This window comes from Choloepus didactylus, chromosome 2, assembly GCF_015220235.1.
Source record: "Choloepus didactylus isolate mChoDid1 chromosome 2, mChoDid1.pri, whole genome shotgun sequence".
Classification (NCBI taxonomy): Eukaryota; Metazoa; Chordata; class Mammalia; order Pilosa; family Megalonychidae; genus Choloepus; species Choloepus didactylus.
The window spans coordinates 7923027-7947139 of record NC_051308.1 but is presented as its reverse complement, the minus strand read 5'-3'; the positions used below and the strand labels follow the sequence as shown (position 1 = coordinate 7947139).

Genomic DNA, 24113 nt, shown 5'->3' with positions numbered 1-24113 from the left:
CTTTCTGCAGCTGATATTTTCAAATCTGATGGTTTTGTTAAAAAAAAAAATACTACACCTGTGTCTGACCCTGCTCTTTTCTGAACTCTGATCAAACAGTCCCATAGTTTGGCAAACTAGCTTAATCTGGAAAGATTAAAAGTAAGCTTCCAAGCAGGTCTGAATGGATCATGATAACAGAATATTTCAATAGATGTTCATTTGTTTACTTATCTGCTATCAGAAAATTCATGGCTAACAAGACATAGTTATTTATTGGAAGCTTATTTTATGTGGTTTCACCTATCCCCTGTCTATTAAATCAAATGGATGTAATTCATTGTTTGAATCATCAGAGCTTCACCAGCAACTCAGTGATGAAGATGGGGGATTAGTCAGGGTGCAGCATCAAAGAGCAGCAGGAAAAGATGGTTTGCAAATGCTCTCCTCATCACAAATATGTGTCTTCAATATTTAGTTGTTGTGGCAGGAAAACGGCAACAAATACATGAACTGTAAACCATCTGGCTTGAAATATGTTCAAATATGAATGTTCATCTTGAAAAATGAAACCTATGGAATTCTGGCATCCACATTGACTTTTGAGAGATGTACAGCTTGGATATGCAAAGAAGGGATTTCTAGACTAGCCTTCTTAAAATTTTCCTGAACCCAGAAGTTAAATGATTCATTGCCTAAAAGAAAAACTTCCCTCTTTAAACTTTAATGAAAAACAGTGACTAGTTGAAAATGCCTGCAACTAGATCTGTAAGGTGATTTGTATGGAATGATTTTATGTTTTGAGATGCAGAGAAATGAATGTGGCTCTGTATTTATTATTTAACATTTAAGTCCCAATGTGTACTAGACATGATATAACACATGTAAAAAGGCTTGATAGTTCTAGATTTCACCAGACTCCTAAATCTAAAATTTAAGACTGAAGCATGATAGTTCTGGATTTCACCAGATTCCTAAATCAAAAAGTTAAGCCTGGAAAAGCAGGAGACTTCAAACTTTGCCATAAGTTTGGGATGAGAAATGATGAGTGTTAGTCTGCTCTTTTTTTAGGTATTAACCCCAGAGAACCATTAGCAGGGCCCTGTGAGAAGTGTTTCTCCAAACGGCTTTGAAAAGGGTCTTAGATGACTTGATAAATGTAAAGAAGAAATGTGTTGCAAACATATTGTGAGCAATTAGCAGAGTAGAGGCAGGAGAATGGAAACCAAAGGAAGGCAGAGAAGCTTTCTGGGCTTAGCAGACCATGCCAGAAGTGACCACAAGAAGAGGATTGCATGGGAGAAGGGGTATTTTTTGCTGACTGTTAGATATTTCTGGAATTCATTAAAGTGACCTTTTGAGAGACACTGAGTTTCAAACTTATTTTCTCCTTCTCTTCCTCACACTCTTTACTTTTTGATAAAACCCAGCTTCAACCCATCTCCTCTGAAGAATTCTCCTCAGACTAAGCTCCTCACCTGGATCTCTTGATGCATTCAGTAGCATAGGTGTGCAATCTCTACCACACCAAATGCACTCACCTTCTTTAGATGTTGCTCATATACCTGTCAATTCTCCTCCTAAATTGTAACCCTATAAATAATTGACGCTAGACCTCTAATACCCCACTGTGCCCAGGATCACAGGATGCTTGCAGTGATCACAGTAAAATATATCATTTAAAATTGTGAGCTTTGGATAAATAATAGAATTATACTGCAGGTGGAAAGAAAGCTTGAACTGGACAATGCTAACTAATCTGTGGTACAAGCAATTTTAAAATGATATTAAGAGGCAATAAAAGTACAATATACTTAATTCAGCAAAAGTTCAGGGCTACTGGATATGGTGAGATATTTCATTTTAATTACATTTTATTTAAAAAATCAGACATCTTAATATGTAGACTTTTCTTTTATTCTGCTTTTCTCTTATAAAAAGATGGAATTAATCCAACATATGACTTATTCAATATAATTATATGATTATCAGCAGTAAATGTTCCTTGAAACACCCTTGCAAGAATTTGGAATTATACATATTTGCATTCTTTTCTTTATTTGGTACTGCTTTTTTCACTCTAATACTTAGATGTTTATAAATTCTCTATGGAAAAGGTAAAAATATGTTTAATGCTTAGAAGAGAAAAAATTGGCAGTCCAATTTTTATACTTTATGAATCTCTGCTTTGTTCAGGGAACTTAGATTTAGTATGCAGCAGAAAAAAACTACCAGATGATCAGTGCTTGCCCTTGAGGATCAAAGTGTTTCTTTGTTTGGTCAGCTGATCAACTAAGAAACTGAAAAGAGCTAAAAATATAATGAAGCAAGAATCCAATTCAGGAATGTTTATTGGTCAATATAGAGTTTGTATTCATGTATATATGCAATTAACCTGCCTTTGTAAATTTATTTGTTCGGTTTCCTTCCTCCTTTTTCCATTAAAGAAGGTTTTTTTAAATTCAGTTTTATTGAGATATATTCACATATCATACAGTCATCCTTGGTGTACAGTCACTGTTCACAGTATCATCATATAGTTGTGCATTCATCACCCCAATTATTTTTGAACATTTTCCTTACACCAGAAAAATCAAGAATAAGAATAAAAAGTAAAAGTAAAAAGAACACACAAATAATCCCCCCTCATTCCCTATTTTTCACCCAGTTTTTGTCCCATTTTTCTACTCATCATATCCATGCAGTGGTTAAAGGGAGTGTGATCCACTAGGCTTTCGCAATCACAGTCACCCCTTGTAAGCTACATTGCCCTACAATCATCTTCAAGAGCAAGGCTACTGGTTGCAGTTTGATAGTTCCAGGTATTTACTTCTAGCTATTCCAATGCATTATAAACTAAAAAGGGTTACCTATATAGTGCATAAGAATGCCCACCAGAGTGACCTCTCGACTCTATTTGGAATCTCTCAGCCACTGAAACTTTGTTTCATTTCACATCCCCCTTTTGGTTATGAAGATGTTCCATTCCCATGATGTCGGGTCCAGATTCATCCCCAGGAGTTATATCTTGCATTGCCTTACACCCCTAGGAGTCAAATCCCATGTAGGGGGGAGGGCAGTGAGTTCACCTGCAGAGTTGGCTAAGCTAGAGAGAGAGGGCCACATCTGAGCAACAAAGAGACACTCGGGGAGATTCTCAGGCACAACTACAAGCAGGTTTAGCCTCTCCTTTGCAGTAATGAGCTTCATAAGGGCAAGTCCCGAGATAGAGGGCTTGCACACCAAACCACCAGTCCTCAATGCTTGTGAGAACATCAGCAACAATCCAGGTGAGGAAGCTCAACACCTCTGCATCTTCCCCCAGCTCCCCAGGGGGGGTCTGCATATATATTTTATTCTCTGCCCAAATTACTTTGAGATGTGTCACTATTTCACACTAACCTATACAACCTACCAGGTCTCACTTCCTATTCAAAGTTGCCATGTAATTGTGGTATTTTAACAAACTGTATGAGTTAAATTGTTTAGGAAATATAGGTCCTGCAGCAACTAAGCATCTCTTTCCTTGGTTTCACATGGAAGTTGAAGTTTTAAAATGCAGTCAGTATCATCCCTTACCCTTTGGCCCAATTGCCCTAGTCCTAACAAGATCTGCTTCATTCATATATCTGATTGAGGTCTGGACTCTTTCTCAGCTTTTTTAGCAGTTGCTATATGCGCTAATACTGTCATTCATATCTGCCGAGTTCTGACTCTGAGTTTCAGGTGTGATACAGATACCCAGAGTTCCAGGGATCGATCAGGTTATACACAAAGGGATCAGCATCTCAGAATCTGGATAGAGAAGGTTTTTTTAATTGATGATCTACACAAGAGGAAAAACTCATATCATCTTTTGTGATGGGCTGAAGAGCCAATGAGCATACTTACCTAATTAGAAAGACCCCACATCAGTTTTGGTAACAAATGATGCAAATTTTATTTCATTTTTTTCTGAGAAAATTTTAAGGATAAGATGGGCTCTACCTATTATCAAAGGAAATCAATTAGCAGAAAATTGATCAAGATCTGATTATTTACATCATTTTAGTCTTTACAGAACTTCTACCTTTCCTAGATGCCACCCTTATTAACACGTCCCCAGTTCTGGGGAAATGATTCTGAATAATCTTAATTTTTATTGTGATCTGTGCAGATTCCTTCACAGTAGTAAAAACTGAGTCAGACCTTTTGGGCATGATATGCATCCTCAAACTTTTAATCTACCAGATGGATTAACAAATAATGAGAGCAACCACACTGTCTTATTTTAAAAACTCGAGAGCTTCCAAAAAGAAGCCCACAGTTCAAAGATTGAACTGTGTTGGGCTTTGGTGTATGAAAAAAGAAATGATACTTTGAGACTTATAAACTCTGAGCCCAATATTGTACACTGTGATGATTAATTTTATGTGTCAACTTGGCTACTTGTTGTTCTGTATTGCTAATGCTGCTGCTATGCAAAGTACCAGAAATGGATTGGCTTTTATAAAGGTGGGTTTGTTTGGTTACAAAGTTACAGTCCTAAGGCCATAAAAGTGTCCAAACTAAGGCATCAACAATAGGGTACCTTCACTGAAGAACAGCTGATGGCTTCTGGAAAACCTCTGTCAACTGGGAAGGCACATGACTGGCATCTGCTCTGGGGTTCTGGTTTCAAAATGGCTTTCTTCCAGGAAGTTTCTCTCTAAGCATCTGGGGGTGTTCTCTTAGTTTTTCCCAAGCAAACTCTGGGCTAGCAAAAGTCTGCTTTCAGTGGCCATCTCCAAAACATCTCTCTCAGCTACAGTACTGAGCACCTTCTGTCTGAGATCTTATATGGCTCCAGAGATTTAATTAAGACTCACACTGAATAAGTGGGGTAACACCTCTGTGGAAATAATCTAATCAAAGGTATTACCCACAGTTGGGTGAATCACATCTCTATGGAAACACTCAATCAAGAGGTCACACCCTAATCAGAAAGATCAATATATCTGCCCCCACAAGACTGCATTAAAGAATATGGTTTTGGGGGGAACATAATATATCCAAACCAGCACAGTTATGTTGTCCGGTTCTTTGGTCAAGCACTGGCCTAGATGTTGCTGTGGAGATATTTTGTAGATGGAATGAGCATCTACAATCAGTTGACTTTAAGTAAAGGAGATTATCCACAATAATATGAATGGGTCTCAGTCAATCAGTTGAAGCAAAGATCTGAAGCTTCCAGAAGGAAGATGAAATGCTACCTCCAGACTATACCATATACTCCTCTTTTGATTTCCAGCCTGCCAGCCTACACTTTGAATTTTTAACTTAAGATTTCAACATCATGCTTACCAGAATTTCTACCTGCTGGTCTACCCACAGATCTTGGACTTGCCAGTGCCCACAGTCAAGTAATCCAGTCCCTTAAATCTCTTGTTGGTTCTGTTTCTGTGGAGAACCCTAACTGATTCATATACCAATCAGTGGTTTCTTCAGATTATTCATAAATTTGAAAATAGAAATTTGCAAACAACAGCATTTTTGATCTCTGACTGAATTTGAATCAAGTTCACATGTGATTCTTTGATATGACTGAACTAAAAATCATGATCAGTTCTATAAAAATAAAATCCATAAAGACAAAACAATTCAGTTAGATAGTAAGCTAATAAGGTATCCTTTCATAGTACAACTATTAACCATGTTTTTATGCTATAAATAATAGCTGCGCTTTAACGACAATACACCTTTCCATACTCAAAATGAGGAATAAGCAAATCATATTTTAGAAATAAGTGTGGAGCATGGAAAGATGACTTTTTAAACCTAAGCCTTTAAACTATATTTTTACTATAGCACTGGAAGTATTCTAAGCAGTTAACCAAAAACAGAAAGAAAAAGTGACCACATGTTATTATGCAGCGACATATGTCTCAATTGTAATACTGTGCGAAGAGTACAGAAGGCTAGGAAATTTCAACTCTTCCTCACACTCATTGAATCTAAAATAGAAGAGATAGTATAAAATTCTAGGTGTATTCTCTCTGCATTAATTTTTATAACCCAACTGAATAAGCCCTCAAAGATATGTAAATCCTGAACACTTCAGAAATAGCAAATCATTTCATGATGGAAGATTATTGGTTTAAGGAAGTGAATATGAAATTTTTTACATCTTTATATTGCTTATTGTTAAAGTACTGAAGATATTTTACTAACTGCACTGTAATCTCAGGTTAATGCTGCCAAAATACCTATTCTTTTATATATTTCTAGAGGAAAAAAATTCCTAAATAATGATGTCTTTTTCTAAAGACAAGTAAATTTATTAAATTTTTACTGGCAAATCTAAGACATCTCCAGAAGAAGCATCATCTTGCTTAAGTGTGGGTGTCTGAGAGTGTGTGTGTGTTCATGTGTGGCTGTATGTGTGTGAATGAGGAAAGGGATTGCCCCTATGAGTTAAGTGTTATAATTAGCCCCATTAAACAAACATGGAAACTGAAGCTCAAATGAAGTAACTGACTGGTTGACAAGTAGAAAGCTCATCCATTCATTAAAATGGTACCTAAGTTTTAGCTGTCTAGAAATATAGGATACTGTATTTATTTATTTTTCTACAATTAACTGGCATTCTGTAGAAACAGATGGCATACTCAATCATATATAACAATGTTTATTTATAACTAATAAATTAATCACCATAACTCAAATGTGTCCAATTTATAGGAAATTTATTTCCATATATTAAGTATATTTGATGCACAAATCCATATATTAGTATTTCATAAAAGAGGCAGTATAAGGTAGTAGTTAAAAACAAAGATGCTAAAGACAGAGAGAACTAGATGCAAGTCCCACTTGCTCTGACTGCAAGTTACCTCATCTGAACCCATTCCCACATTTGTGTAATGGGACTGATAATACTACCTCTTGGAGTCCATGTGTGATTTAATGAAACAGTATGTGAAAAGTTCTTAACCTAGTGTCTGGATAAATATAGGTCAATAAATATTCACAGTTATTATTCTTATCAGGGCTTTTTTTTTTATTCTTTCAGGACAACTAAACTGAGCTACCAGATGAAAACACAGAAAGCTTGGGTTACTATCCAAATGATTCAAACCTTCTCTTATTTTGGATGATTAAGTCTAAAACTTTTAAATGAAATACAGAGGCTAAGACTAGCCAGAAAATTGCTTTAATGGGGACATACCAGAGTAGAGTCATAATTTTATAATAACATAAAATTAGAGGGCAGCCAGCCACCCCCGGGATCACTATGGTAGGAAAAGATATTTCCAACTTACCTCATGAGTGTACCAAGTTTAACTAGGGAAAAAATGGAGTGTAATTCATCAATGCCACCAAAAAAGAGAAAGAAAACAAAAGAAATCGACCTTATTCTTTACAGTCACATTTTTGGATTTTTGAGCGTTGTCCTGTCATTGATGGGGGGGGGGGTACTTTAATTTTTTTTTTTTGCTATCTTCTGAAAGATTAACTCATATTTATTTAACCCCTGCCTGTGTTCTGAACTGTTTTTTGGGAAGATGGGGAAAGGAAGTAAAGAAGCACAAATGAAGTAGAGAAAGCTTAAGTGAGTGTTTTGCTGTATCCAGTCTTCAGCAGTTTGGTTATTTCTCAAATTTACATAAAGAGTTATTATCATCTTGACTGAAATCATGTAGAAAACGAATGGAGTATAAAGTACATGAGAATAATTTAATAAAACGAGCTTTCTTTTCTTATGAGATCTTTGAAGTAAAGAACCATTAGACAGAGACTTGCCTTTTATTTACCAAGGTCGTCAGGCATGTCAGCCTTTGGCAAGAAGTCCTTAATTAGAAATCCTCGAGAGCTGCTCCCAGTAGGTGCTTCCTAAGACAAAAAGACACAATGATTTAGTAGGGGAGTCCTTACTATGGAGAGAACATCTATGCTCAGGTGAATGAAAAGAATAATTTGCTGACAGCATAAAAGCAAAGCCACCATGGTGGGATGCTGGATTTTAAATGAGAGTCTCTCTGTCATATTAGTAGTAAGTATCATTTTTCTTACTTAACTTTAAATAGATAAATTAAATAGTCTTTGTTTTTTTGGATGACTTGTATAGGAATGCCAAAGAGCTGGTAGTATTACTCTGGTTAAAAGACTAAAACTTGTTAGAAAATATTCAGTAGATATATTTAATTTACTCTTATAGAATCATGTAAAGTTGTTTTCTGACTGAGTTCATTTTTAATTATTTTTAAAGTCAAGTAGTTTGTTTTTGCATAATGTATGAATGTTACTCTAAATCAAATGAACTCTGAGTTAGACTATGAAATTGGAATTTTTCTAGAGTACTCTCTGAGTTGTTTTTAAAGATTTCCCCCTACTTCTTGACATCATTGACTTAAAACATTATAGCTCTGTTGATTAGAAAGGTTTTGTAGTTTGCATTAAATTCCTTAAAGAATACCCATATGTGTTTAAAATCTTTTTTACAATGATTTATTACCATTATAATCACTATTAAAAACTAATCTATGAGAAATTAGTGCATGGAGTAATTCTGGTTAGTATGAGAGGCTTCTCATTTTACTTTCAAAGAAGAACCCCAAGTGTTCTTGACTAGAGAAAAAGGCTGAATATAGTATTGATTCGTTCTCTTTTTGCTCTCCTGTAGTTTTCATGGCTGGGAGTGAATTTATATCTGTTTATCGACACATTCTGTTGGTATGAAGAAGAGGAGTCTTTCCTTTACACACGAGTTATTTTGGGTGTAAGTTGTGTTGGCAACTACTCATTATAGTTTCTGAAAACAAAATGCATTTTATTTTTCTTAGCTTCCTTGTTTACATTGTATCTCTTTTTTGTATCCTCATATATGGACAGTCGGCACTGGCCTGGGCACGAGCCTCCGCAGTGTGCCTGAATTTTAACTGCATGCTAATTCTATTACCCATCAGTCGAAACCTTATTTCGTTCGTGAGAGGGACAAGTATTGTAAGTACTGAAATATTTGAAATTATATCAATTGTTATGATTTGCTAACATGCATCATTGAAAATAGAGATTTACATTGCTATAAAATTATCAATAATCCTGTTTAAGCTGAGGTTTACTTCTTTGTGAGCGAGAACACAGTGGCTACACTGGAAATCAGTAATCAGTACCTCTGATTTGACTTTTGCTTCTGCCGTTGACTCCCTGCATGATGTTGAGCTCTTGCTCAACCTTTCCCTGATGCATTTGCTCCATCCAGAAAATAGGTCTAATCAAATTGACCTGACTCACAGAGAAGGAAGTATTATAACAGCTTGAACTATTACTATTTCTGATTGAAAGAAGACAAATAAGCAGTTCTGCTAAATGCCACAAAGTTCTGAGTTCTCACCCCCAGAAAACACAATCACAGTACATTTCTGTAGATTTGAACTTCTGCCAGAAATAATGGGATATTTCCTGTTTATATTAATATCACTGTTGGCTACTTACCCACTTCCTGTTAAAGAGAATAACACACTGTACTGAAAATGAGATGTTCGATAACCATTGCTAGAAGAAACAATTTATTATATAATTGTCATCATGATTTTATGAATATTTACATATAGATGCATAGAATGCCTTCCATTGTGTAATATGGATAGTTTATAGACTACTTAAACCACATGAGTAAAGATGATAGCTATCACCTTCAGCCTCTAAATAAAGGAACTGAGGCACGGATATTAGCAGGTTTCTTCACAAGTTATAGCCAGAGAACTACTAATTCAATCCCTTTTGTTGAGTTCAAATTTCAGCAAACCAATTGCTAATCTTTTGTCTTTGCCTGTTTGACTAAGATGTCACGAAATTTTGTGTCACACAGCCCACCTTCAGTAATTTAGAAGCAGAGCGTGAGTTCTGCTGTCCAGCTCTAATGACGCTGTCATCACTATGACTTCTCCCCAAATCAAGCCTTTATTTATTTTTTTGTTCCTCTAGTGCTGCAGAGGACCATGGGCGAGGCAATTAGATAAAAACGTCCAATTCCACAAACTGGTCGCTTATTGTATAGCCGTTAATGCAAGTAAGTGCTTATTAGTAATTGCGTGGCAGATTTTGCAGTATCTCACATTTAAATCTCTAGTTTTGTTTTAAACTCCCCCTCCCCCAAACGTTCACCCTTAAGTAAGACAAATCTTTGTCTTCCATCTGATCACATAGTACTTACATAAATGGATTCGTAAACCTCTAGTTTATACCAAGGCAGGTTTTCCCCTACCAAGCCCCAATTTGCCAGGGAAAAGATGATGAAACTTCTTTTTTCATTTGTGAATAATTAGGCCTGTTTGATAATACAGTGGTAAATACGTAGTTGAAAATGAACACTTTATTATTCAATTTAATTCACATTGGAAATCAAATTGACCTGTGCTCAAAATCTCGTTTACAGTCTTATGAAAATGACTATCAAATGATATCAGGGCAGTAAATAGAGAAAATAAAAGAAAGATCATGTGAACAAGGTTCTGAATATTACTGAGCCAATGGATAGAAAAGAATCTTGAAAAGATATAAAGCTCTATAGGAATATTCAAGTGTTATCAGTATTATGTTTCTAATTCAAGAGAAAGGCACCAGAAAATAGCATCAGAGTAAAAGGTTAAACTGGTGAGGAAGGAAGCAAGAGGGGCAGTAACCAACTGGCTTGTGGTTTTGTTGGAAAACAAAGACATTAAAATAAAAGGCTATAAGAATGATACAGTTATGATTCAGTACTGTTTCCCTCAAACTAATTTAACTATAAAATGTTTTCCTCATTTGTTTTTATTTTCTCGTGCATAAAAAAATAGAGTAAAAGTAACACTCAAAGCAAATGTGAATTTAATTAAGCAACAAGACATGACAGACGGTGCAGAGTGCCAATTAACACAACTTTGGGTGTGTGGAGAGACAGGAGGGGAAGATTCTCCCCATTGATTGTCTTCAACGCCAGATTAAACCGACCTGGGAGGCACTTTGCAAAAAGTCTTTGCAGTTTGTTGAGAAATTAGGCAAAAAAAACAGCATATTCTGGAGAAAGCCAGCTAAGAGGTAGAGTGCAAAGCCCAAGGCTGACTGATCTTTGTATTCCAGGACCTACAATAGTGCTGATTGAATGTAGATGCCTATAAACTGTGGTGATTGCGTGAATGCTTGCAGGAATGGAGACCCCGGGAAGCAGGTTTCAGCCTGTAAATGGAAGTCTCTTCCAGACATTAAAAATTACCTAAATTAGCAAGAGAATCCCCTGAAAGTACTGCGTTCTCCTTAATGGGCGATGACCAAGCAGAGTCCAAATTGCTATTTGGTAGGATCATCAGAGAAGGAAATAAAGGAATCTCTAGGCTTTCTTTCATACCTTAGGAATCCTTAATTCCTTTATTAAAAACAGTAAAATGGCAGAAAGAATATTACCATATAATAGTTTTAAGGCAGAACTGGATTCCAAGAGAAAGTTATATATGTTATAGAAGGAGAAAAAACAACATCCAGACATGTCAGAAAAGGAAGACAAGAAATGAAGGTAAATATGATGTTGTGAAATGGTTTTGTCCTTGAACTTTTGGGCATGTGTATTTCTTTATATGTAATCATATGTCAATAGTATAAAATGCACCCATAGTGTGTATTGAATATCTTCTTTGGGCCAGATACCATGATAGGAATAGAGTATAATTTAGTATGGGCAGTAGTTGACTAAATTCAGATGTTCAAATCATTATACACCCATGCAACTGATTGGTTGTGTGATCCTAGATACAATTTACTTAGGCCCTGTCCTCTGCAGAATTAAGTGATCAATGGTACAATCTATCCACCTCCATGAGATGGGCAGATCAGTTGTCTGGACTGGGCATCCTTGGAAATCTGTAGAATACAAGGTCACTCATTTACTGCCCTCACAGATAGGATTGATGGCCAACAGGGTCATCCCAGCTAGCCCTGGCAGCCTGCTGCAGTCTCATCTCTTGCCATACACACACCCTGTTCTGTCTACTGTCGGACTACTGGTAGACCCTGAGTACTCTGTGCCTTTGGTCGTGTCATTCCCTTGGCCTGAAATGCCTTTCCTCTCCTTCTTTGTGGTGCTCGCTGGGTAAGACGTCACCACATCCAGGACACATTCCCTGGTCCGCCTCTCCCTGACCCAGCCAGGTCTGGGCTGTGGGCCCACCTGATGCAGGTCTCAGGTCACACTTCCTAGCACATATGAACCTTTCAGACTCTGATCCCCTCCTGGGCTCAGACTATATACAGGACTGACCAGTCTCATTTCAGAAGGTTACATAGCTCCTATCATGGTATCATGCACATAGGAGACAGTCAATGCCAGTTACAGATACATTTTGTACTGTTGACGTATTGTTACATGTAAAGAAGTATACATACCAAAGGCTCAAGGACAAACCTACTTCACCACACATATCTTCCTTCATTTCTTTGCTTCCTTCTCTGACATGTTTCATATGCCTCTGGGCTCCCCAGGTCCCTGACGCATAGTAGGTCCCCAACAAATTACGTCATACCTGAGGATGAGGAGGAGTTGGCCAGGAAGCAAAAGAGGTTGAAGGAATTCCTGGCAATGGTTCAAAACTTGAAAGTGCATGAGTTCAGAGAATTGGGAATGGTTTGGGGTGAAGAGATTCAAAATGATGCCACTCATCCAAGATAAATTCACATTCTGCTGCAACAACAGAAAACAGGGTGCTATTTCTCCTCCTTCCTTTACAGATCCCTGGAGAAAATGAAGGATTCTCTCTGGCCCCGTTCCACTCTAGCCCCCACTGATTTGCCTGGCTCCCAGACATCTCCCTGGGCTCCCCCAGCAGAGCCAGAGCTGCATTTGATGGCAAAGTGCTCCTGTCCCACATGGAGCCATGGCAACCCACAGGCTGCAATTGTTTCTATTCAGGGCCAAGGCAGGAAGACTTGGAGAAGGCAGGAGAGCTCAGAGGCTCTCTGCCTCTCCCAAGCCCTGACAAAGCAATTATTGCATTTCACATCAACTAAGAAATGTGCTTTTAAGGGAAAAAGCAATGCTAAGCCCTGGTTTCATAGATCTACCTTTGCTTCTCACGTTTTGTCCTTCTGGTGTATTCACTTGGGAGCAGCTGGAAATGTTCCCATGCTTATTTTATTAGCATGGCCCATTATGCTGCTTTTCAAATCGCCGACTGGCTTAATGGAGGTGTGTAACCTTGGAAGAAGTGCATCCACATCGAAGTTTGCATGCCAACCTCTAATTTCTCACCCAGTCCCCTGTAAGTTGAACTGCAGGCTTTAATTGGTCAAATCATTAAAGGAGGTAATTAGAGACGATGGAAGTAGGCTAGGGAGGGGGAGGGGTGAGGCAAAACAATGGTATCTGTAATCAAGGACATCACTGAAAATGCAGTGGCGTGAACTGTTCCTCCGCTGGCTTCCTGCCTTCCTGCTTGCCTGTCTATGATAAGAGAGGCCAGAGCAGTCTTCAGCCACTAATAAATCATTTTCAGAACCTGTAGCCTCACAGGTATAGAAATTGTTGTTTCACAGCCTGTCCGTTCTTATTAATGTGGATCTTTCTGGATTCTCTGGCCCAAAGTAGACGTTGAAGACCTTCCAATTGCAAACTAGTGCTTTGAGCCTGAGTTTCTGTAAAAGGGTGATGCAAAGGCCACTCCCTCTTGCAAATTCCACAGCCACACCTGCCAGGTCCCTGGGTATAGAGCTACCCTACTTGCAGCTTCTCATGAGTTGCTAAAATTAGTTTACTAACCTCAATAGACATAACAAGGTCAGGTTGAGAGGAGAAAGCTCAGACTAAGGGCACTGAAGAAATAAAAGTTTTGAAGGCCCACAGTAGAGAATGGCCCCAGAGGCACAAAATCTTCAGTATCAGACCCCTAAAGAATTGCTACTAATCTGATTTACTTGAGGGACTGGGGACTCCAAGGAAGCTATATCCCTGGTCCTGCTTTAATGTGTGGTTTACAAGTGAGTGGCATGCATGAGGCGCAGAGTCAACACTTATTCCTACAGAAATAGGACCACAAATTTACAGCCAGATTCTGACTGCAGGAGCACAGCCAAAATTTGTCCCCAGGTCCTTCTTTCTAAAGGCTGCTTAATTAGGAGGTGAGTAACTCCAAAATGAGTGTTATCACTGAAAGGCAGGCAGAAAGACAGCAAGAACTGACCATACTTCCAAGATTCTTCCTCAATTATGCTTCCTTTGATCTCCTGAAAAATAAAAAAGAAAGAAAGCAAGCAAGAGAAGGAGCTTTTTCAAGGCAACCAGCTCTAATTGTAGCCATTATGATTTTTTGTTCACTCTGTGATAAAAGCTCTCTTTTGAACTCAGAAGTTCACACACCAATTAAATGCGCATGTGTAGTGTTTCCAATATTGCTGCTCTCTTTTAACTGTAAAAGGACTTTGGTGAGAAAATAAAATTGTGAAAAGATCCAGTTATAGCATCTTTTAGCCTAGCACATTTGGGCGGCTTCTAGAAATGTGTACCTTGGGCTCTTTCAAGGGTGCAACCGGGTGTACCCTAGAAAGTGCACAGAGGGCACTGGAAGAGATCTCCTGTGCAGTATCCAGCATCAGTTTTGCCATAAGACTTAAGAGCCCCCAATATACCAATGTTAATTAAGAAAACATATTAAAACATGAGTTTTTTGTTCACAGTACTTTCTTACTGTCTATAGATCTCTTTTAGATAATAAATGTCCCCAGTTAATTTCAGAAGAAGACAGAGTAGCCAGACATCTTAAGGTGGGGCGGCTGACAAGTCATGGAGTTTAGTCTGATCCACCCTTTTTACTTATGAGAAAATGGGGACTGAAAGAAGTTAAGTAAATTAGACCTCTTCAGTATTCTTTCTGCTACATAGTGATTTCAAATCTAGTAACATGAAATGATATTGATGACTAAGGGAGAGAAAAATAAAAACATACCACTATTTTATCACACATTTAAAGCAACTGTCACTTTAAGCATAGGTAACATGGCTATTCATAGTAAAATAATAGGAAAGAACAGAATATATGTCTGGCAAAGAACAAAAATTATCATCTCCCCTGGTACCTATCAAGTGCCAACAGGTACAAATCAGCACTAGATTTGGCAGATGGAATACATTTAGTTCCCAGGAGAGGTCACAATAAAATTAGGATCAGATCTGAGAGGAAAATAAAAAGTTTAGGCAAACAAAATGGGTATAAGCTGTTCTCTCTTTGAGAAAAGTCCTGAGATAAATAAAAAAATTCCATTTTTGTCCTATACTTTATGAAAATAAAACAAAATGGTGGTAGCTAGAGCAAAAGAGCATTTAAAACATGAATTTCAAAGCACATAGGAAAAATCAGAGACTCATTTTTAACATATTCCCTCAGGAATTGCCTCTTGAAAAGCATCTTGAGCTTTCTTGTACAATTTCATTAGCTTCTTCGACCCTGTTATGTGCAACCGGGCAATAAGAATAAATAAATAGTTTAGTATCTTTGCTCATTCAATAAATGTACTTAAATTTAGTTTAACAGTGTTGAGTTCTCATGTGGAAATCAATCTAATAGAAAATAGGTTGTGATCAACAGTCATTACAGGAAAAGAATGTGATAGCATATAGAAAATGAAAGACCTGGAGTGTGTCTTGTATTCCCTTTCTGACTCTCACATATGTATCATTTAATAATAAACAAGTCCCTTAATTTGGTCTGAAGCTCAGTTTTTATTTCTGTAAAATGGGTACAGCTCCACTCCCTGTCTACTCCATGGAGGGAGAATCAAAGAAACCTAGGATCAGAGGAAGGAGGTTAATTGATTGGACTGTAAAAGAAGCAGTCACACCAACCTACAACGAGGACTCCAGATGTCGCCATCAGTCATGAGCCTTAGGAACGGTTTAACTCTAGATTAAAGACATGCAGTGAACTGTTCAGAGAGTTTTATTTAAGCCCATAGGAGAGATTAGTTTTGAGTAAGCAGTAAGATATAACAATTAGTGAAAAGAAACAGTACAGCTTAGAAGTTAAAAGCTGGGGCCTTATGTGTTTAAAATGGGAAATTTTATTTTGTACATATATGTTACAAGATAAATTAAAAAAAAAAAACCATAGAACTGTGCAACACAGAGTGAACCCTAATGTAAACTATGAACTTTAGTTAATAATGTAAATATAATAATATTGGCTCATCGATTATAACAAATGTACCACACTTATGCAAAATGCCAATAATAGGGAAAACTATACATGGGGGAGGGGAGGATATGGGAACTCTGTGCTTTCTGTATAATTTTTATGTAAACCTACAACTGCTCTAAAAATATAGTTTATCAAAAAATATGTATATATTTATATTTGGGACTCTAGAGTCAGGTAAACATGGGTTTGCTCCACCTTTGTCTTTACGGACTGAAAATTCCTTAGCTTTTTAAATATTGGTCTGTAAAATGAGACTAAAACTAATACCTGAGGGTTAAATGAGAAAATATGTCTAAAGCATTTGTAAGTGTGTTTTGTGCACAGTAAATATTCAATATTTATTAGCTAAGAGAAGTATTGCCTGCTTTTCCAAAACTTTGAGATAATTATCAAAAAGCAGCAGTTAGGGATACTGGATAATGTTTGTGTTCCATTTAGCAAATAGTTCTCGTTTTATGTATAGCACTTTGGAAAAGACAGCTACTTGGTAAGCTTGCTTCTCTTTCTGGTCTCTGAGGCTGTAAACAAGGCAGTCCGCTTCATGAACCATCCATATACCTTGCTCATATACCTTGAACAAGTCCCTAAGGAAGGAAATACACACTGTCTCTGGGTGCTAGCCTTGCTGAGCCCATAAGGGGGCAGTGGTCATAGCCTCAGAAACCTTATGTGTTTTGTCTTCTTATGTGAGTCTCAGCCAAATGTGTTATTGGCTTGACTTTTAACTTAAAGCCTGAAGAAAACCATGCAAAACATACATATCAGCAGAGAAGAAGCTACTCCAACAATGTCACATCTACAGATAGATTTCCTGACCCTTTCTTTTAGTTGATAGTCACTTTGTAAATAATTATGCAGTTCTTAGCTTTGCTAAGCAATATGCCATGTGCTGAGGTTTCCATTGGGGGGCCCAGATATAAGTATATACTGATAACAACAGTGCTTGAGAAATACTGCAATCAAAATATGATCTGTGTGGAGTTGGAGAACACTTGTTAGAAAGCACAACTTGTGCTGTGGGTCTTAAAGCATGAGTAGAAGGTTGCAAGGCAGGAAAGGAAATGGTTCTGATAGAAGGAGGTCAGGTAACAGAGAAGAGGCCAGATACAGGAAAGCATTTGCTTTTGGGACCAGGGGACAGAAGTAACACCAATATCATTAGAAGCTTCTGTTCCTTTTCCCTTCCTTTACACACTCCAGCCTACAATATACTGCCACAGAGGATCCTAGAACTCTCCCACAACTTGTATAAACTGTATAATAGTAATCAGTCTTGCTACTTCTCACTGTGGGTGCAGAAAGAAAAAAGGTACCAACTGGGAAAGTATCTATACCCTAGGCAGTGAATTCTCAGTTCAAAATGGAAGCTGATCCCAGTGGCAGGTATCAATTGGCCACCCAGCAGGGTCTCCACTTGTAGGAAAAGCATCAGTATGACCTTGTCTGGATGCTGTGATACAGGCTTCCCAACAGATTTCACAAGTCAGGCAAGAGTAGCATCAAACGCAGAATCCTCAGGCTAGATGAGACTGTGTTTCTGAACTTGGGCTCTTCATTTAGAATTTTAACAAAACCAGTTCCTAAAATTAGCTAGCTCAGTTTCTTCTGAAGAATATAGAGAGAGGTTTTGAGTTATAAATACTTCTCTCAATCCGCTAGGAATAACATGCAAATATATGTGTGCATATGTATGTGTAGGGATATATGCATATTATCTCCATAAATATATCAATGTGTATGGTTACAGCATTCCAGAATGATGGTTGCCAATTTGTTAGGAAAGGAGGTAGATATATAAGATATAGCACATATATATATATATATATAATTATATTATGATAAGACATAATACCTATTCATAATACTTATTCCACTTCCAGGAGGATCATGTGTTTATAATTAAATTAGAATGAGTTAAAATCTATTTTATTACTTACTATAATTAAAATGAATATGGTGAATTATACAATAGCTCTAGAAGTATTCAATTCACTCCATTCAGGATACTAAGATGTACAAATAAATCACTTTTCCTTGGATATTATTTTAAAAAAAAACAAACAAACAGAAACTTGACAATAGAGGAATTGTGTGTTTTAAATAACTGCAAAGGAGGAAATCCATATGGAGCAGGTTCAGTGTCATTTCTTCAACCTCAGCCATCCACATTGCGGCACATTTCTTCAACCTGGAGCGCTACCACCAGAGCCAGTCTGCGGAGGCAGAGGGACTTCTTGCTACCCTTTCCAAACTTGGCAACACACCTAACGAGAGCTACCTCAACCCCATCCGGACTTTCCACACAGTGAGTTCTCCTTGCATGCTAACTAATTTTTCTCATCTGAAAATCCTTCTTTTCAAATCCCTTCGTCAGGAGCACTGTCTTTCAAAAGCTTTTAGTAAAAGCATGAGAGAAGAAGTTTCTGCTAAATGTTAACATCAGTTTCACCTTTTGCCATAAATATTGCCAAGAGGTTATGAGCCAAGAGAAAAATATATCCCACTTAATTAGTTCATAACAGAAAAAAAAAAATACACTTAAGCAGGAAATGCTGTAAACCTGTTAAAACACTAACATTTTGCATTTTAAAAGTAGCTTTTGTTGTTTTTTTTTTTTTTAACGATGTGAGACTCATAAAGAATGAGAAGTATCATCTAAATCCAAGGATTATAAATTGGATGTCTTCATTTTTCATTTGCAATTTGTTTCCTGGATCTCGTCTCCTATGCCTCCTCTTTTGGCACACGTGTGAATAGCTGATTTGCCAAATCAGACGCTGGGCAAAGTAGCTGATTCCATAATGAGACTTGCACAGCCAGTGACATGATTAATGCTAATTACATGTGTGCACAGAGTAGCAACACATGTGGGGAACAAAAAGGAAACCAAAAGTATAGCCGCAGTGATCCACCTTTAGGGATTAGAATATCTCTCTCCCTTAATCCACCCCCTGCCTCCTTCTTTGTGATTGACTCAAACCTTTCATCACCATGTACTGTCATATTGGAATATGCATCCAGCGTATCGATCAGGTTAAAATATCTATATTTCCCAGTGTTTTAGTTTCCTAGGCTGCTCAAGCAAATAGCACGAAATGAGTAGAGTTAAATACTGGGAATTTATTCGATCATGGTTTAAGGCTGGGAAAAAGTCCAAATCAAGATGTGTACCAGTTTGGATAAATTATATCCCTCAGAAAAGCCATGTTCTTTAATGCAGTCTTCTGACGGCAGACTTATTAGTCTTTTGATTAGAGTGGAAACTTTTGATGGAGTGTTTCCCTGGAGATATGACTCATTCAACTGTGGGCAAGACCTTTTGATTAGATTATGTCCATGGAGGTGATATCCCCCCCATTCAGGGTGGGTCTTGATTAGATCTCTGGAGTCCTTTAAGAGGAGAAGCCGAGAGAGACATTTTAGAGAGAGAAGCTAGAATGTGTGGTTCAAAGTTTGCCCCCAGGAGAAGCTAAAAGCTGACACTGACACTGATGCTTGGAGACGCTTGGAGATGCAGACAGAAAGATGTTTGGGGATGCTAAGCTAAGAGGTGAAGCCCAGAGTTTGCCCTAGAGAAGCTAAGAGAGGACCCTTAGATGCTTAGAGAGAAATGCCCTGGGAGAAAGAAGCAAGGATGCACAGGAGCTGAGAGAGAGGAGTGAAGACAGAAAGCCAGAGGCACTTTGGAGAAAGCCATTTTGAAACAACCCAGAAGAAAATGACCAGCAGATGCCAGCCACATGCTTTCCCAGCTGACAGAGGCCATTCTTCAGTGAAGGTATCCTCGTGTTGATTCCTTAGTTTGGACACTTTTATGGCCTTCGAACTGTAAGTTTTTAACCAATAAATCCCCTTTATAAAAGTCAATTCAGGAGGTGGGGCAAGATGGTGGACTGGTGAGCTGTATGTTTTAGTTACTCTTCCAGGAAAGTAGGTAGAAAGCCAGGAACTGCGTGGACTGGACACCACAGAGCAATCTGACTTTGGGCATACTTCATACAACACTCATGAAAACATGGAACTGCTGAGATCAGCGAAATCTGTAAGTTTTTGTGGCCAGGGGATCCGCACCCCTCCCTGCCAGGCTCAGTCCCGTGGCAGGAGGGGCTGTGAGCTCCGGGAAGGAGAAGGGAGAACTGCAGTGGCAGCCCTTATCGGAAACTCATTCTACTGATCCAAACTCCAACCATAGATAGACTGAGACCAGACACCAGAGAATCTGAGAGCAGCCAGCCCAGCAGAGAGGAGACAGGCATAGAAAAAAAACAACACGAAAAACTCCAAAATAAAAGCAGAGGATTTTTGGAGTTCTGGTGAACATAGAAAGGGGAAGGGCAGAGCTCAGGCCCTGAGGCTCATATGCAAATCCCGAAGAAAAGCTGATCTCTCTGCCCTGTGGACCTTTCCTTGATGGCCCTAATTGCTTTCTCTCTTAGCATTTCAATAACCCATTAGATCTCTAAGGAGGGCCCTTTTTTTTAATCCTTTTTTCTTTTTCTAAAACAATTACTCTAAGAAGCCCAATACAGAAAGCTTCAAAGACTTACTATTTGGGCAGGTCAAGTCAAGAGCAGAACTAAGAGAGCTCTGAGACAAAAGGCAATAATCCAGTGGCTGAGAAAATTCACTAAACACCACAACTTCCCAAGAAAAGGGGGGTGTCCGCTCACAGCCATCATCCTGGTGGACAGGAAACACTCCTGCCCATCGCCAGCCCCATAGTCCAGAGCTGCCCCAGACAACCCAGTGTGACGGAAGTGCTTCAAATAACAGGCACACACCACAAAACTGGGCGTGGACATTAGCCTTCCCTGCAACCTCAGCTGATTGTCCCAGAGTTGGGAAGGTAGAGCAGTGTGAATTAACAAAGCCCCATTCAGCCATAATTTCAGCAGACTGGGAGCCTCCCTACACAGCCCAGCAGCCCAGAACTGCCCTGGGGGGACGGCACTCACCTGTGACATAGCACAGTCATCCCTCAACAGAGGACCCGGGGTGCACGGCCTGGAAGAGGGGCCTACTTGCAAGTCTCAGGAGCCATACGCCAATACCAAGGACTTGTGAGTCAGTGGCAGAGACAAACTGTGGCAAGACTGAACTGAAGGATTAGACTATTGCAGCAGCTTTAAAACTCTAGGATCACCAGGGAGATTTGATTGTTAGGGCCACCCCCCCTCCCTGACTGCCCAGAAACACGCCCCATATACAGGGCAGGCAACACCAACTACACACGCAAGCTTGGTACACCAATTGGACCCCACAAGACTCACTCCCCCACTCACCAAAAAGGCTAAGCAGGGGAGAACTGGCTTGTGGAGAACAGGTGGCTCGTGGACGCCACCTGCTGGTTAGTTAGAGAAAGTGTACTCCACGAAGCTGTAGATCTGAGAAATTAGAGATAAGGACTTCAATTGGTCTACAAACCCTAAAAGAACCCTATCAAGTTCAGCAAATGCCACGAGGCCAAAAACAACAGAAAATTATAAAGCATATGAAAAAACCAGACGATATGGATAACCCAAGCCCAAGCACCCAAATCAAAATACCAGAAGAGACACAGCACCTAGAGCAGCTACTCAAAGAACTAAAGATGAACAATGAGACCATAGTACGGGATACAAAGGAAATCAAGAAGACCCTAGAAGAGCATAAAGAAGACATTGCAAGACTAAATTAAAAAATGGATGATCTTATGGAAATTAAAGAAACTGCTGACCAAAGTAAAAAGATTCTGGACACTCATAGTACAAGACTAGAGGAAGTTGAACAACGAATCACTGACCTCGAAGATGACAGAATGGAAAATGAAAGCATAAAAGAAAGAATAGGGAAAAAAATTGAAAAAATCGAAATGGACCTCAGGGATATGATAGATAATATGAAACGTCCGAATATAAGACTCATTGGTGTCCCAGAAGGGGAAGAAAAGGGTAAAGGTCTAGGAAGAGTATTCAAAGAAATTGTTGGGGAAAACTTCCCAAATCTTCTAAACAACATAAATACACAAATCATAAATGCTCAGAGAACTCCAAATAAAATAAATCCAAATAAACCCACTCCGAGACATATTCTGATCACACTATCAAACACAGAAGAGAATGAGCAAGTTCTGAAAGCAGCAAGAGAAAAGCAATTCACCACATACAAAGGAAACAGCATAAGACTAAGTAGTGACTACTCAGCATCCACCATGGAGGCGAGAAGGCAGTGGCACGATATATTTAAAATTCTGAGTGAGAAAAATTTCCAGCCAAGAATACTTTATCCAGCAAAGCTCTCCTTCAAATTTGAGGGAGAGCTTAAATTTTTCACAGACAAACAAATGCTGAGAGAATTTGCTAACAAGAGACCTGCCCTACTGGAGATACTAAAGGGAGCCCTACAGACAGAGAAACAAAGAAAGGACAGAGAGACTTGGAGAAAGGTTCAGTACTAAAGAGAATCGGTATGGGTACAATAAAGGATATTAACAGAGAGAGGGGAAAAATATGACAAACATAAACCAAAGGATAAGATGGCTGATTCAAGAAATGCCTTCACGGTTATAACGTTGAATGTAAATGGATTAAACTCCCCAATTAAAAGATATAGATTCGCAGAATGGATCAAAAAAATGAACCATCAATATGTTGCATACAAGAGACTCATCTTAGACACAGGGACACAAAGAAACTGAAAGTGAAAGGATGGAAAAAAATATTTCATGCAAGCTACAGCCAAAAGAAAACAGGTGTAGCAATATTAATCTCAGATAAAATAGACTTCAAATGCAGGGATGTTTTGAGAGACAAAGAAGGCCACTACATACTAATAAAAGGGGCAATTCAACAAGAAGAAATAACAATCGTAAATGTCTATGCACCCAATCAGGGTGCCACAAAATACATGAGAGAAACACTGGCAAAACTAAAGGAAGCAATTGATGTTTCCACAGTAATTGTGGGAGACTTCAACACATCACTCTCTCCTATAGATAGATCAACCAGACAGAAGACCAATAAGGAAATTGAAAACCTAAACAATCTGATAAATGAATTAGATTTAACAGACATATACAGGACATTACATCCCAAATCACCAGGATACACATACTTTTCTAGTGCTCATGGAACTTTCTCCAGAGTAGATCATATGCTGGGACATAAAACAAGCCTCAATAAATTTAAAAAGATTGAAATTATTCAAAGCACATTCTCTGACCACAATGGAATACAATTAGAAGTCAATAACCATCAGAGACTTAGAAAATTCACAAATACCTGGAGGTTAAACAACACACTCCAAAACAATCAGTGGGTTAAAGAAGAAATAGCAAGAGAAATTGCTAAATATATAGAGACGAATGAAAATGAGAACACAACATACCGAAACCTATGGGATGCAGCAAAAGCAGTGCTGAGGGGGAAATTTATAGCACTAAACGCATATATTAAAAAGGAAGAAAGAGCCAAAATCAAAGAACTAATGGATCAACTGAAGAAGCTAGAAAATGAACAGCAAACCAATCCTAAACCAAGTAGAAGAAAAGAAATAACAAGGATTAAAGCGAAATAAATGACATAGAGAACAAAAAAACAATAGAGAGGATAAATATCACCAAAAGTTGTTTCTTTGAGAAGATCAACAAGATTGACAAGCCCCTAGCTAGACTGACAAAATCAAAAAGAGAGAAGACCCATATAAACAAAATAATGAATGAAAAAGGTGACATAACTGCAGATCCTGAAGAAATTAAAAAAATTATAAGAGGATACTATGAACAACTGTATGGCAACAAACTGGATAATGTAGAGGAAATGGACAATTTCCTGGAAACATATGAACAACCTAGACTGACCAGAGAAGAAATAGAAGACCTCAACCAACCCATCACAAGCAAAGAGATCCAATCAGTCATCAAAAATCTTCCCACAAATAAATGCCCATGGCCAGATGGCTTCACAGGGGAATTCTACCAAA

General features: G+C 38.3%; 1 protein-coding gene across 1 annotated transcript in view; it reads left to right on the top strand.

Moving 5' to 3' along the window:
- Positions 1 to 7942: 7942 nt before the first annotated feature.
- The window catches only part of NOX3 (NADPH oxidase 3), a 62193-nt gene continuing 46022 nt past the window's right edge, over positions 7943 to 24113 (top strand). The window contains exons 1-5 of the mRNA XM_037810902.1: positions 7943 to 7990; positions 8621 to 8716; positions 8830 to 8940; positions 9925 to 10009; positions 18314 to 18459. Of these exons, the coding sequence (XP_037666830.1) occupies positions 7943 to 7990; positions 8621 to 8716; positions 8830 to 8940; positions 9925 to 10009; positions 18314 to 18459 (486 nt within the window). The remainder of the gene's footprint in view (positions 7991 to 8620; positions 8717 to 8829; positions 8941 to 9924; positions 10010 to 18313; positions 18460 to 24113) is intronic.